Source organism: Erithacus rubecula (assembly GCF_903797595.1).
Source record: "Erithacus rubecula genome assembly, chromosome: 3".
NCBI classification, from domain to species: domain Eukaryota; kingdom Metazoa; phylum Chordata; class Aves; order Passeriformes; family Muscicapidae; genus Erithacus; species Erithacus rubecula.
In genome coordinates, this window is record NC_136689.1 from 83,179,941 (window position 1) to 83,196,390 (window position 16,450).

A 16,450-nucleotide genomic window follows, 5' to 3' on the forward strand; every position below is an offset into this window, starting at 1 on the left:
ATCTTGGATTTCAGATTGGTTTTATTGGATAAGGAGAGAGACTTGGGGGAAAATTGCAAGAGACTGCAAGGAAACTTGTTGGAGAGAAGAGGTCAGGAAAAGTGAAAGAAAACCCCATCTGTGAGAATTAGAGCACACTCACAATGTGATTCTAAAATGGAATTAATTTAAGACATTATATTTTCAGTAAATATAAGTGAGAAGAATAAGAGGAGCACTTCTCTTTCTTTACTATGGATCCAAATGGAGGATGACAACCTACAGTCCTTTTTTTAGCTATAATGGATAGGTGGAAAGATTTCAAACTTGTAATTGAACATTTTTGCTTTGTTTTAAATAGACATTTATTCTAAGAAGAATAAAAACATTTAAGAAATCTGAAAGACTGCAGAATTGCAAATTTTCTAAGCACATAATCCTTTTTATAGGTTTCAAAGTTAAGCATTTAGATTTTAGAAAATGCCAGAATTAAAATTTTCTAAACAATAGGAGTGAGTGGTGAAGGGTGGACTGTTTAATGCTCAATTTTGGTAGTTGAAGATGTGGTCTGGGTCAGAAAAATGTCCCTAAATTTTGAAGTTTTTGGACAAAGAAGGAGTTCTAGTTCAAAAGAGTCTTGTCATCTCATGAGTGCAGATTGGGAAAACCATTGTCGCTTCAAGAAACATTGTCCCTCATTCCCAGAGGGAGACTGCTTGAGAGTCACAAGGATGCAAGTTGGGTTTCCCTGTGAGCTTGCCAAGCATATGGACTGTGTGCTCACAGGAAATCAGGCAGATTTCCAAGAGTCTTCTCTGGTTTCTTCTCTTTCTGTGCACCTCAGCTGTTTCTGGGAAATATTTGTGTTTCTCTGCATTTATGCATTGCACAGATAATCTGGGCACTCACACATATTTAGCAATGAGTGCTAAGCCTCCCTTCCCAGCCATCCTGCACCTCCCATGCACTTCCATCATGAATTCTCCCAGTTTTCATAAATTTCCTCTTCCCCATAGGTTGTTTAAAGTCTAGTAGAAATTTCTGAACACAAGTGCTCAGTGCTCTCAGAGAACCCGCCACTTCTAGCTGATCAGATATTTTAATGAAAATGCTGTTTAAATATTTATCCTAGTTAATTTAAGGAGTTGACCGTGTTGAAGAATAATGAGAGAGAAGGGGAAAGTGAAGCACACGACCCATATCTGTGTCTGAATTTAATTTTAAGTGAAACTTTTCTGAATGTTTCAGGACATAATTTTCCTTGAAGAACTTAACTTTCTTGTTTTTTAATGTATATGGTATGAAAAGGAATTTGGGAATTACCAGTTAGCACATAAAGAAGCTCTTTCTGTTGGAACTGTGGCTAATTGCTGGGCAATCATACCCTTAAAAAATCTACATATACTCTTAAAATACAGGTTCTCTTAGGGGACACTTGGACGGTGTTCCTCAGGCTGGAGAATATTCATAGAATATGCTCAAATATTTGAGGTAGTACACTTTCAATTGGAAAACAAGCCCCATCAACCCAGGTTTGCCTGCCAGCTTTGCTGTCCTTGACAATAGCATTGCTAAGGCGTCCTTTGATTATGGTTTTAGTCTATCTCATAATGAACCATGAGAGAGAATGTGATGTAATTTTTGTATCAATTTTAGGAAGAAAAGCTGTTGCAGTTCTTTCTTTTTCCTTTTTTCTTTGTCTTTTTTTTTTTTTTTTTTTTTTAATATGACATGTAAGTATGTCAGCATTAGAAATTTATCATTATTGTAAAAGTTTTTTAAAGTGTGTTTTTCAACATAAATATATTTTTTTATTTTGTATGCCATTATAGACAGTATTTCAAATTCCTTGAGAGTGTAAAATTTTGGAAAAAAAATGTTGACTTAAAAAGAGTGTTTTTATAATAACAAGTTTTCAGAGTGTTATGGAGACTTCATCATGTCTTTAAGTGCCAGGACAGTTTATAACAGCATTTTTTTATAATTTCATCATTGCTGACTTAGTTTGGCACAGTTCTATGTCAGAATCACTTTTAATTTAAAGACCTTCAAGGTAGTGTGCAGTCTCTCATTTGCATTAATTGGGAATATGCCCAAGTTTTACATTGAATTTGGATTCCAAATAGTCGGAGCTCTTGATTTTTCACGTGAGTCCTCAGCAAAGCTTAGCAGTGTTTGGCAAGAGCAGTGCCTTTGTTTCAAAATTTAGATGAAAGATTCGTTTGGCAAGTCCACACTTGGAATTTCTCTTTGATTTCTTCTGGTGGGCTGCTTTTGGCAAAATGATAAAGGTTATGTGGAGCATTTTTCTTTGACAGCATTGCCATTCTGTTCCAGTCATTCATTCTGAAGGGTGAGAGAGCCACAGTCATCATCTTTTTCTGGATTGTATTGCAGTTTTCTTCCTCTGTTTACCAGTATGCTTTTTGACAAACAAACCTACAGAGTAAGATATGATTGACAACCACTACAGTTTCTCTCCTTTTGAATGGATTTTCTGACAGACTTCCAAGTTGCCTGGTTCTTGTATTTATCAAAAGCTCATGATTTTTGTGCAAAGTGCTTCAGCTTCCAAAGGCATTAAACAGAATCCAGCCAAACATGGCACTTAGAAAATCAGGCTCAAAGAACATTCTTCCTTTCATAAGAGAGTTAAAAATGCATCTGTTTAAAGCATTTAATTCAATATCAGTCTTAAAAACAAAAAAACAAAAAAAAAAAAAAATTGAGCAATACCACAAAAATAAATGTAAATAGTGCTGTGAGATTTAAGTGATTATTAAAAAAGTTTATTAAACATGGCCTGTGATACAACAGGATATAAAACAAAGCAGGCATGCTTTAGAACCTATAAGGAATTTTACCTTGTAGTTACAAAGCATAGTTTCAAATCATGCTGATTGCATCAATTCAAAAAAGGATATAACTGGAAAAGAATATGGTGCTGTAAGAAAAATAAAAAAGCCATAAAGTACATTGCAAGTATGTTGGTATCAATAGCCTTGTGGAAAATTGCTTCTAAAAGTTTTGGAAAATATTTTTAATCAATATCAATACATTAGGTTTTCTGAATAGCAGATCTCAAGTGTATATGTTAAAGTCTTCAGGAAAAAAAAAATAGTTATTTTTTAGGATTATTTCGCCTACAAGTGTCATTTGACAGGTGCAGAAGATCTCCCATTACTTTTCTTAAGGAGCCTAGATTCCTGTTTTGTGTCATGATCAGAGTATCAAGGGACACAGTTACAAAATTCTCTTACAGAATTTTAGTCTGTTGTTGAGAAATTCATTAATCATTGAACAATTCAGCTTTGTGTTAAAAAATGTCACAAAGAACAGCTATGTGGGGGCCCTGGAAACATTAACTAGAAGGTGTTTAGAAGACACAATCTTATCAGCGAGTGAAATCAAATGTCACACACTTCAGCTGCTGAGGAGTCATCAATCATCCTTAGGAGTGCAGAAGGAGTATTCTGTGTTTGCCTCATTGATCTCAAGGAAGGAGGCTGCTCCTTCCTCTCCTGCAGGCATGACTGATGACTCCTTAGGGTTTGAAGCTGTGTGACACTTGATTTAGGGGCTGCTGTCATCACTTGTGAGGAGGCTGCCTGCCACCTCTCCCCTTTAAGAGCCTCTTGGAAGGGTTCTTGTTAAGTCATGAAAAAGAGAAACCTTCATTTCCTTCGCAACTCAAATTCACCATAGTTCTAAGTAGAAGTTTGCACATCTATTTAATCCTCTTTTTGAAGGAGATGTCTCATTACTGTTTAGAGATTATAAATAAAAAAGATATGACACATTAAATGACAAAATTAGTTTCTCAATTTAATTAGCAGGTAGAGTGACTTCTTCATATTTAGATAATGTTACAGTTCTTAATGAGAGAAAAAAATGTGAACTTCTTATACCATAAAGATAGCCTAAAACTGGGGAAGGTACCAGTATTCATTCTCTAATCACAAGTGAATATTTGAATTGGAACAGGAAATATTGTTTAGTATGATCCCCTGTCTACTTTACCTTCCTCAGATATGTAATACAATGCCCTAATGTTTTTCGATGTGCTGCTTGTCTTCCATGAAGAATATTCCTGGTAGGGTCTGCTCCAAGTGACTTTTCTGGGAATTTTTGGATTCTGCTGTTAACTGGGAGGACAAATACAAGTGTGTTGATGTATCTGCTATCTGTGAAAGGTGCAAAAAATGAAATTCTGTCCCCATCAAGTCAGTGGCATAAAATGTGTTTACTTTCAACGCTGTTTTTATCTGGTGGTTGAGTGTATATAAGGAGATAGACTGTGGTAAACAGAGATAGGTACAGCAGAAGTTTTTTTTTTTGTTAATTTCCCACTAAATGCCATTATGAGGGGGGAAGCAACCAAAGATTTTCTGCCTAATAATCCAATAACCTAATGTGAGACTGAGATGTGACTTATTTTTGCTTATTTGCTTCTTGCACTCACGGGGAAGGGGGGGGAGGTTATAAGAGAAAAAAAGATTTTCTAATCATCTAGGCTTAGTAACTGAAAAAATTAAATATTGAAGGCAGAGAGGTGCTTACCAATTATTCAACATGTTAAATAGGAGCACAGTTTCTTTTCTGTGTTCTCTCTTTCAGCCTGTTTTAAGAATTGTAGCACAGTTCAGTTCTCTCTCAGTTTATTGTTCTGTACAACCCAAAAAGGCAGCCCAACATTTTCAGTAGTAGACCTTGATGATAACTCTGGGATTTTTCTCATGGGAACATGGCATCATCCCAGCTACAAAGTTCACTGTGAGCACTAGAATTAAACATTGTATTATCACAATAGAGTGGCTTTCTACTTGCAGCTCCTCATAAGATGCAGGAATCAGGCAGGTTATGTGGAAGTAATGAAGTTAATGACTGAGGTAACAGAAGAAGGAAAGCACCGTGTTCAGAGTAAAGGGGAAATAAAACTTTTTTGAAGAAGATAGTGGTGAAGATCAGGCAGGATCACAATAATTCAATCTTGGTAATTGAAGAAAGAAAACTTTAAGAATGTGTGACATGGGAGCAACTTTGTTGTGCAGGCTAAGGACCCTTTCCTCTCTAAATTTTGTCTTTAATTAACTTAAGACAACAGTAATTTTTGGAGTTTTTACATCCACAGTGTTACATCCACTGAAGGAATCTGTTTTTTGTCTTAGTCGTGCAAATTTCTCTTTCCTTCCCTACGTGTTAGGTGCCAATAAATGTTTTTCACTGACTTGTTATCTATCAGAAAAATGTGAACGTGAAAGACTGCAAGCAGATTTTTCTCCTTGGTCTTACTTAAATTTCCCCTCTTTCAGTTTTTACCCATTACTTCTTGTCCTATCATTACAGTTCCTGTTGAAGAATCCCTCTTTGACTTCCCTGCATGCTCTCTTCAGATACTGGAAGGTTGCTATGAGGTTTCCATGACACCTTCTCCAGGCTGACCAGCCCCAACTCTCTTGGTCTGGTTTTGTAGGTGCTCCAGTCCTCTGATCCACTTCATGGCCCCCTCTGGGCTTGCTCTGACAGTTCCATATTTTTCTTATGTTGAGGACACCTGAGCTGTGCACAGCACTCCAGATGGGTCTCACCAGAGCAGAGCAGAGGGTGGAATCCTCGCCCGCGCCCTGCTGGCCTTGCTGCTTTGGGTGCAGCCCAGGATACACCTGGCTTTCTGGGCTACCAGTGCACATTGATGGCTCATGTTGAGTTTTTCATTAACCCAAGTTTCCCCCACATTTTTTCACCCAAGTTTGCTGCTGTCAATTGCTTCTCTGCCCCTCCTGTAAATGTATCTGCAGTTGCCACGATCCAGGTCACTTTGTTGAGCTCCATGGGGTTTGTGTTGGTCTACCTGTGAAGGACCCTCTGGATGACATCCTTTTCCTCCAGCAACAGAATGGGGATAAATTTTCATTGTTGTCACCACCAGAAGCCAAACTTTACAGTGTAGGCTGGCTAAGTATATTGCCTCACTGAAAGTAAGGGAGAATGGCAATTTCCATGCATGCTGCTGTAAAATGTTGCTCTATATAAATAGATGGAAGAATAGGAAAAAAGGGAACAATGTCAAAATACTGATGTCTTTGTGTCATGTTGTGGCCATACTTCTACATAGATGTACATTAAATGAGTTGGGAAGATATAAAAACTGGTGAACATAAGAAATTGAGGAGCAGAGCCACAGTATGGAGGAATGTAGGGAAAAGTTTGGAAGGAAGAGGAAGCTTGGCAGAGCTGCTGAAGTCTGTAAAGTGGGTAAAGTGCATTTGCAGTCATCGAGTAGAGCAAGGAGAAGGAGCTTCCATTGAGATACAAACCAGTTGCTTGCTCCTTGCAGACCCTTTACCACTAAAATTCTTCTACCTCATTTATTTCTAGCAGCTGAGCAGTTTTGGGACATCCCAAGTCCTGGACAAGTCTAGGGCAATCTTGTTCTCAAGGAGCTATTCTAGGTGTGCTGGTGGGAATTTGACAAAAGAAAGACAGCAAGTGAACCTGCCAAGCACCTATCTTCAGGTAGTTTCTGATACCAAGTATCAGGGGGTGGAAATGCATGTCCAAGACAAATGGAGTCTGTGACAGCAGAGGGCTCTCAGATCTGTGTTTAGTTCATCTTCTAAGAGTAGAGCTGACACAAAGTAGAGCTGAGGTTTCATGTTTAGTACAAGACTTGCATACTTAACCACAGGCACATCTGGTCCATACATAGGAGTGTTTTGCAACTTCATAAATAATTGAGATTGAAATGGCAACACAGTCTTGAGAGACTTGTAGGACTTCAGTTTATGTATGGATACATGTGTGTATGTTTTTGGAATGATTTATTTCCAGGTTTGTTTGCAATAGATAACTTGACTTTTAAAATGGACTGAAATAAACAGTGACAATTGAATTAGATAATATCAGACACTTCTGGATTGGCAAACTAGTATTTTAATTATATTGATAATTTTGGAGTCCAGAGGACAGAACTATAATTTGAAGTGTGGGAAAGTAACTATAAATTATATCTTGGCAATCAGTACTCCTTCAATCACTTCCTGACTATGTTTACTCAGTTTTCAAGCCAGAGTGAGCTTTTCTAATGGCAAACATTGCAAGCCAATCTTGATCTGTAAAATGCAACCTGTTGCTTAGCCAATAAAAAAGCTGGACTATTGAAATGCTTTGGGATTTCTGTTTCTAATAGAGCACGACATAACTTTTATTACTACATCACTTTAGTCTTGTCAATGGGAGTAATTATTTTGCTGGTAACTTCAGCAGATGTGATGCATGCTGAAGGCAGGTAGCTATAGTTAAAAATATTATTGTGGAGGCTTAATTGTGATTTACTTCTAATGTAGTCACTGAGGTTGCAGAGGTAGGCAGCCGAAAGGGCAGCTGAGATGAATTGCGTGTTAATTTGCCATTGCTGCTGGAATGGTGAATCATATGAGAATTTGAAATTATATAGCAAACCTGTGGATATGCAGGTTCTCAGGGCATGGAATGTGTTCTGGTCTGTGCTGCCACATGGCTACTGCTGCCCAGGGCAGTCAAATCAGGAACAAAGTATGGGGTTGGTTTGGGATTTTTTTTGTGTATGTGAGGGTCTGCCAGAGCCAGAGGAATGCTTAGGGAAAAAGATTTGTTTCTATTCTCCTTGTACTATTAAGCATAGGAAGGGTGGAGCACGGACCTACTAATCATTGATACTATTGCTAATAGAAACCTGGATTTTATCATTCTGCCTTTATGCACTCAGTAACTGAGAAAGATTTTGAAGTATATTGGCCAATATTCCTCTATTTTACTTTCTTGTGGTGGAGTGCCAGATACATTGTCATTTGAGATTTATGCCAGCAAAAGCCTGCAGTCTTGCATGGTTTGCTCTTTGACCTGCCTCCTCCTTCCTCCCTTTCCTCACCAGTCAGCTGCTGTCCCTCTGCCGCTGATTTACATCCCCAAATGAATGAAGCTTAATCCCTAAACCTTAATCCTCCTAAAACCAGCTGAACTTCGTGATCCTATCTTGACTTCGCAGGAGATTAAAAGTAAAAATGAAGGGGAGTGGAGGCTCTTTGAAAAAAAAGTGCTTTAACTTCTAAAGAGTGCAGCCATCTTTTATGTTTTTCAGAGGGCTAAAATGCACTGGCATTTTATTGATCAATGTGCTTTCTTTGTTCCTTGTTTTTTCACATTGAGCATAATCATTTGGGGTTTCTGTTTCATTTGTTTCCTTGCTGTGCAGTGTGAACTCTTGGCAGGGGAATCTGAGGAAGAGGGCTGTCCAAGGAGACCTGGCTCTGACATAATAATGTGGACTGGGGACAGTGCACTCTGCCAGGATACTATTTCATAGATGAACATAGCAGTGAGTCAAAATTTCACTAGCTCTCCCTCTTGAAAAGTAGGACGTTTACTTCAGGAGCCAGGCCAGGCAGTGTCTGAATGAGCTGTGCCCTTTCTGCTTGGATACTGTATTGATACGCTGCCAGCATCTTGTCCCAAAAGATTTCAGGCAGCAGAGAAGGATGCTCCTCCTCTTTAAGTTGGATATATATTTCTCCTTGTGTGCATGGTGCCCAGTGAATTGGCAACATTCATCTTACCTTTTGCCTAGGTGAATTATCACAGTGTTGAAATGTGAATGCAGTATGTCTTTGTGAAGCTGCAATTTTTGGTCTACAGACAAAACCAGAGCTGACCTGATAATCAGAGTTTGAATCTCTCTTAATAGGGATGTTGTACAGTGACAGAGCAGAGAGGGAAGCTCATTCCCTAGCTGACACTGAAATGCATGGACCAGTGGATCTCATTTTGAATGCAACCCCCTCTTGTAAACCCATAGGCAAAGCTTAGCAAGGAGATACTCCTGTCTATGACTGACACTCTGTCTGCCTGTGCTCCTCTCACTTTTAGGCTGGATCACAGCAACTTTTGCATTTTGGAAGGTTTGGTCAGTGCGGAATGTGATTGCTGGCTCTCTCAATAATGTGTCATGTGGAGAGCACAGGCTGGGGAACCTGAAAATCATGGGAAATGCATGGTTTTCCTTATTCAAAGAAATGAACATTGTAAAATGTGCATTCTTTAACTTTGTAACAGAAACAGGAGAGAATTGTACAAGATAAAATTAAATATGGGAATGCTTAAGCACACAGAAACAATGGAATAGCTTATTAAGGGAAGAGGGGGAAGCTCAAAACATAAAAATGAGATTCTTCTGGGTGGAAATCTTATAGACAAGCAACTTGCTTTGTTTTATGATTCCTTGGAAAGACAGTACTCTGCACAGCTGTTAGCCACGTAAGAAAGAAATACATATGTGCATATCCAAGTGTGAATATTTACTTACTAATTCAGTTTCCCCAAATATTTGGAATGAAGTTTGCAGCAGTGCTTGTTAGATTAAAAAAAAAAAAAAATCCCCTCGAGAAACTATGTTCCAAAACCTCAATTCTTATTAAGAAATGAAGCAACTTTCTTGTGGCATAAAAATAATGATGCTTTGGGTAAAAGTTTTCGAACATATGGCCCACAGAAATAGCAGGCTTCAGAAGGATTTATCTTAAGCAGTACATAAACAATTTATCTTTGCACATGGAAGCTGTACATCAGACAAAACATCTTCTTGCAAACTGCCATTCCTTAGAAAAACGTCTTCAGTCTTCATCTTCAGGTGAGACCCTGCAAAACTACATTAGAAAATATATCAAATGGTACAAATGTGTGGGAAAGAAGAGAATGCCCCCCACTACTTCTGCCAGTGGCACAGCAGCCTGTGGTACAGACTGCTTGATCACAGGGTTTGTGGGGTCTTTTTAGTTGCTAGGCTGAGTTATGGAGATGAAAAAGTATGGTTTGTGCAGATTGTCAGCCACATGAGCAAGTTTTAAAGTCACCACTTTGAGTATAGTGTCTTTTCCATTATATATTGGATGAAAATAGACGTCTATTGCACAGACATGCATTATCTTGTTTTGTCTTCTTTTGAGATCACTAATAAAAGGAGAAGACATGATCTAACTCAAGTTGGTGAATAAACAGCAAAATATAGTTATCTGTTGAGGCCAATGATATATTTTCATGAAGACTTTAAGTAGCCAGCATTTGTGTCACTGCACAATCTTTATGGTTGCAGGAGCTTAGCAGTAAGCTTAGAGAGCTTTGACTGTTTTGCTGCTTTTCTCATCAGTGCCTTAATGCCTGCTGATTAAGAGCTCATAAATCTTTGCAATATTAGCAGAGGAGTCCATTTCCATAGGAAATGGCAACATTTCCCTGCCTCCTCCTAGCTGTTATCACACACGTGTGGCATGTACTTGTAGGTATTGTTACACTCATGCCATATATTCTGAACAATGAACACTCTCTTCCTGGAAACCTGAACCTCTTAACCACTGCCAAAGAGTAGCCTTTACTCCTGAGGTCACCTAACTTGGCAAGTCAGTGAGCTAATGGGTCTGAAAAGATTATCCTAGACCAAAATTGATGTAAACATTCTCCTTTCAATGTAGAACGTATGGGCTTGCGTGCCTTTCATCTTTCACTGCACATTCCAGATGTTTGCTTCTTTCCTCTCATCGTATATACATGATGGGATAGATAATGTGCTGAGTCGAGATTTATGTCTAAGGCATGATGTGTTTGTACTCTACTTCATTACACCTTCTTTTTCTCTTTTATTTGGGAAAGAAGTACCTTAAAAGCTTTTTTTTTTTTTTTTTTTTCATTCAGGTTTGATTTGTTTATTCAGTGCTTTCCAAAAGCAGTCTGGTTGGAGTTCCTCATCCCCTCTATTTCCTCTGCTGTTCCCCTGCAATATATCTCCTTTCAATTTAGGATGACTCTATGATTTGGTTGCTTTGAAAAAGTTCCAGAAGACAGATCTCAAAATTTGCTTTTAAAAGGTCCATGTTAAAAAATAAATTATTAAATGACTAACTAAACAAATTAATTGCTTATTATCATCAATATAAAATCAGATTTTTAGCTTGATTAATTTTGACAATCGAATGCTAATTTCTAATTTTTCCACAGGTGATGCACTAATGTGTATTCACTATTTAAGATTATGGGGAAACATCCAAAAGTTACATTGAGTGTTCAGTTTTTATCTTTCACTTAATGTCAGCAGCTCTTAATTGCTAAATGCTATTAAAAAAATTATTTTCTTTTTGTGTTCAACCTGAAAGACTGAAACTGACCTACTGTTAACTTCTCTGCTATATGCATTTTTTCTTTTTTTTTCTTTGTCATCCAAATGTCATTTTTTTCCAAACAGACATTTAATAGGTCTATTAATAAAAGTCAGAATCTGCAGACCACAGTTATTCCTGCTTTTTCCTGTTTTTACAATGTTCTCTATTTCACTGTGTGTCAATCCAGAATAGATTCCTCTTTTCCAAGGAGGATGCAAGCACACTTGATGCAAAATCAAAATGTATGCTTAAGAATCAGAAAAAGGTATTTTAAAAAAAGGAAATGTTTTAAAACTAGGATAACATTACCATCTGAAAAAAATGGTGATTATTTCACTCCATAATTACATTTGTTATGTATATTTTTTCTCTTAAACTAGACAATTTGTTGCCATGACACATAGCCTTAGTTTATCTGAACCCTTAATATACTTTACATTAAGTTTAGCTGGGAGATTCTATGGATATGTTTCCTCTCTTGAGTTTTAGGAAAAACAGGACTCAAAATTCTTAAAGAAGAAGAAATTATTCAGGTCTCTTTGAGTTAAAAACATGATATAACAAAGGGATAAATCACCTGATGCTGAAAATGCATAGAGGAAATTTGTCTGCATAAAATTGTCTGCTTGCATCTGTAGTGCCTTGGTCTGACATGTGCATTTGTAAACTTCTTAGATTTTCAGAAAACACTATTAAGGCTTTTATCTAGCTTCTGAAAAAAAATAGCACTCTTATAAGATAAAACATTGAGACTAATAGATTAAAAAAAAAAAAAATTAGCTCAAGGGTGCAGAGGTGAATTTTATCTTATGTATTTTGGCCTTTTACAATGTACTTTCACCAGGATGTGGGGTATGATAGCATGCTTCCACTTTGTATACTTTTGTACTTTATTTAAAAGATAAATCCCCTTTAGCATGTGATGAATTTGTGTATCTATACATGACTGTATAATATTTTTTAAATTGTTTTAACAAATTTGACCAGCTGAAACAGGAAATTGATTTTTTTTTTTTCTCATAATTTTTAAACTTCTCACAAACTGCTAGATCACCTTCCAGTTATTAATATCCCGTTTGGTCAGACTGTAGGAATTATGTAAATTATCTCTAGTAAAGGAAGGAAATTAATAATAAATAAACTATCCGAAAAGAAACTTGCAGTAAGTCAAATGTCTCACTAAAAGGGGCTTGATTATTTAATTTCTCTTGGTGGTTTGCTAAGTGTTTGCCATGAATTAAAAAATCACTCTCAACAAATGTATTGTATGGATCTTGGAGTTGTGTCATTGGAAAGCTGGAATTTATGTCTGTTCTACTGTTATGTATGAAAACATAAATTAAGATTACTTAAAAGAAGGGAGTCGGCAACTGGGATTGTCTGTAGAGTAATTCTCTCCCATTAATATATTTAATTGGTCTTGTGCCTAATTTGCATAGCTAATTCATTAAGGGCTGTTTTATACAGTTCTCAGTAGCTTTTTGTTTGTCTGCATGAGCCTTCTTTAAGAGTAGACAAGCTTTAAATGTGGTCCTGTATAGTCCCTTGGCATAGTAGTTATCCATGTAAGGCCCAAAAAATCCCTCCTCTCCCTGGTGCCATTCCAATCTGTGATATGGGATCGTTCTGCTGCCCTGAGGAAAGAACTGATGGTGAAAAATTTTCTCTTGTATTTGCTGTTTTCCATCACAGTGTGAACATATTGTCTACTAGTGCTCTTATCTTTAACACTTTGCTTTCCCATTCTAAATATAATGAATTAATATTATGTTAAGGTAATAGATATAATATTAATTTGCAATAAAACCAGTTTTAAAGTTTTGCTGTACACACCTAACATACTGAAACTGGAGTTATGCTAAGGAATAGAGATGGCATTCTCTTGTTGATCCTGACCCTTTAAGGATATTTGTTTATGTGATATGATGGGATTTAGTATTGCGGAGAAGCAATTGCAAGACTTCAATGAAATAAATAAAATTAGTATTTTGCGAATTTAACTTTCTGCAGTTGACTAAAAGGTTAAAATTTGCTTTTTCTTGCTTTGCACTGATGCATTTCATTCTGATTTTAAAACTCTAAATTCTGCTTTTGGTCCTCTATAACAGCTTTCATATCAACTTGCTTACAACCTGTGAAACATAAAATTGGTGTTGCAGACACGCATTTGTTTTTACATTATGAATAACCTGTTTCTTTGTCTTTCAAAAATCTAATTCATCTTTTCCTTTCTCCTCTGACAGGATGACAAGGACTTGGTTCATGAGTTTGTTGTTGCTGAAGGTCTGACTTGCTTAATCAAAGTGGGGGCAGAAGCCGACCAGAATTATCAGAACTACATCCTGAGAGGTAAATGAAATGCACCCAAAAGTTGGACTTTTCTTTTGCTTGTAAGCTCTCACGGGTCTGCAGCAACTTTCTGTGTAAAGTGTCTTTGAACTTGCTTCTAAGTTTAAGTTTTCCATATTATGCAGGAGAGTTAAGGGAAGATTAATACTCACTACTGAGCAACGAATTGGAATATTTGGAATCTTGACAGTCTCCTCGTTGTTCACCTTTTCTTGTAGAGTACACTGCAAATCTCTAATTCCAAGAACAAAAAAAAAAAAGGCATTCTAAAGTCTTTACTGGATAACTGTGTCAGAGGGCACAGAACAAAATAACTTCTTGGAGTGTGGTCATCTTTTACAAAGGCGCTCCTGTGAGCAGGTTGGACACAGCAGGAGTAGTTCTGTGAGCTGTGTTTCTCTCCTTTCTTGGAGTGATGGGTAGCTGTTGACTTCCCAAGCAGCATGGAGGGTTTTCTCCATGCTACTTAGATGAAAAGTACCAAGGAAACAGAGAGGGACAGCACCCAGCCTGCTCCATCACCCTGCTGGGAGATGTATTTTCTTATTACCTCTCTCTTGTGGTGCAGCAGAATGCAGCATCATCCATATCTTGGGATATCTTGCAGCATCTATTGAATAAACCAGGAGAAAATCATACCTTAAGGGTTTAGTTGGCTGGAAACAATTTTTAGCTATCTGACATTTTGGAGTTAAACAGGTAATGAGAGCTTTGTTTTCAGTTCTTTGCACTTAAAAGATAACTGGCAAAGATAGGGTTTGGAGAGGGATTTGGACAAGGTGTGCTATGTGATTAGAAGGCTGATTTCTTATATTGTCCCTGAATGGATGCATATGTTTTTAATCTAGCCAGGAACCCTAAGCTGTAAATTGGAGAGTTTCTTCAGTATTTTGAGGGGATAACAGTTACTCCAAGGGATCTTTGCCACTGGATGGTCTCATTGTAAATGCAGTCTGCTTATGAATGCATAGTTGTGGTAGATTGCTCATTTGAGTTTTCTTAGACTGACGTATATAGCTGCATTTAAAAATGTCACTTTGATGTATTTAGCTGCTAAAATTCCAACTACACATTGAGGAGCAAAAAAAAAAAAAAACAAAAAAACAAAAAATAAAAAAACCCAACCAAAAATAAGTAGAAGGATTTTGTAAGAACCAGAAATGCTGAATTATGGATAGCTAGTATTCAGACAGTAAGTGAGGCTTCATGCAAAGACATTAAGATAAGACCAGGTCAGTAGCTGTGCAGTCACAGCACTTGAATAGAAGACAAGGACACCAAAACATGTGCAGTTAAAAGTTTCTGGGAGAAAACTGACCATAGATGCTCGCAGAAAATTCAGATTGGAAGCAAAATAAAAGTGCTGTATGGGACAGTCTGGCCTTCAGTCTAGGAGCCTATCCATTCTCCTTCCCATATCCTAATGCATCCAGCATTCAAAGAGATCTAGTGACCTCTTTCTTGTGGTCTCTAATGGTCTTTCTATGGTCTCTTCTTTCAAGAGCTTGGCTTCCATGATCTAAAATTAGAAATTTTCATGTGAATTCAATGAGTAATAAAACAGAACCTTAGTGTTAATGTCCATGGCATCATACAAATGCAACTGCAAACTCATCTTCTTGCATTGTTATTAACAAGTGATTACAGCTTGTTCAAAATGAATATAACGAAACAACATTAACAAAAACTATGTAGAAGTATGCCATAAAGGTAAAAATACTATTTTTGGAAGATACTCTTAGGGGTGGTAACTTCTGAAATCAGGTCATTTTCTTCCCTACATTGCTGATGTGTGAAGATGAAGTTTCTTTTTGTGTAGAGTATCCTAGCATCCTTTAGAATAATACAATTTTTTTTCTGTGTGATGTGGGATTCATTTCAGTTTTGGTCTTGATTGTCTTTCAGGAATTTCAAAGCTTGTTACAACTCCAAAATTATGTCAGGTGATTTGCAGTTCCTGGAGCCAGCATGTACTTTCTGAATAGGTCTGCGTGTGCAATGAGATAAAGATAGATTTGGAAGTACAGTATAGCCAAACAATCTTATCCAAATACATTGAGAAGGGTGCTAAAAAGAAGCATTAAATACATCATGTAAGAGTGTTTCTGGTATATTATTTTTGGAAGATCATAGTGGTTGGTTAGGGGGTTTATTTTGTGTGTGCCTATTGCAGTGCTGCATTTTACTAAACCTGGAGTACTATTAAATAGGTGAATAAATTTTACTGAAGGTACGTCACAGTTAGCATAGAGGTGGTCCTGTAAGCTCTAAGCTTATTGTTAAGTAGTGGAAATTTGAGAAGTAAAAAGTAGTCCTTTTTTTAGAGATTTTGTGTCTTCTTGCTGTGATGTCCTTGTTCTGCAGATCCTTTTGGAGTGGAATATATTCTCCTTATTTTCATTGCATTTAGCATAAATCATAAATAGACAGGATTTCTCCTAAGTTCCATATTCTGACATTTCTCCAGCATCTTTGTTGTCATTCACTCTTTTTCTCTGGCAATTCTAACTCAGTTTGCAGGACTTGTAACAATGAATGGCAGCCTTAGGTAAGGCATTGCCTCCTTTCTTTTGAGGACTCACCTACATGAAACTGTTATCCTGACTGAGCAGTTTCCCAGTGTTACATATCAACTTGTTTGCCTGCACTCATCAAGAAATAGCTTTGTACCTCGGGGGGGAAATAGGCTAGAAATATATGTATGCTAAAGGGCTGTAGATGCTTCAGTGAGTTCCAGGTACAAGTTATTTCTTGAGGATATTATTTTTCTTTTTCCAAAAGTTCACATTGTTTCACTCTAATGTTTCCTGGTTGTGAATTTCTGCTTAGGGGTTTTGACTTTGTTCAAGTCAGACTGAGCTGCCAAAAAACTATTAAATATGAGTCATGAAAATTTTACTTACTCTAATGGGTAAGTGAAGAGAAGGTGAGTGGCT

The 16,450-nt window shown here is 37.1% G+C and overlaps 1 protein-coding gene across 9 annotated transcripts in view; it reads left to right on the forward strand.

Moving 5' to 3' along the window:
* FHOD3 (formin homology 2 domain containing 3) overlaps positions 1-16,450 on the forward strand; it is a 428,715-nt gene that overhangs the window by 180,824 nt on the left and 231,441 nt on the right. For all 9 annotated transcript variants that reach the window (XR_013773704.1, XM_079301479.1, XM_079301473.1 and 6 more), the window contains exon 5: positions 13,409-13,514. Coding sequence is in view for 8 of the 9 variants with exons in the window: in XM_079301479.1 (XP_079157605.1) it covers positions 13,409-13,514 (106 nt within the window). In the remaining variant the exon portion in view is untranslated. The remainder of the gene's footprint in view (positions 1-13,408; positions 13,515-16,450) is intronic.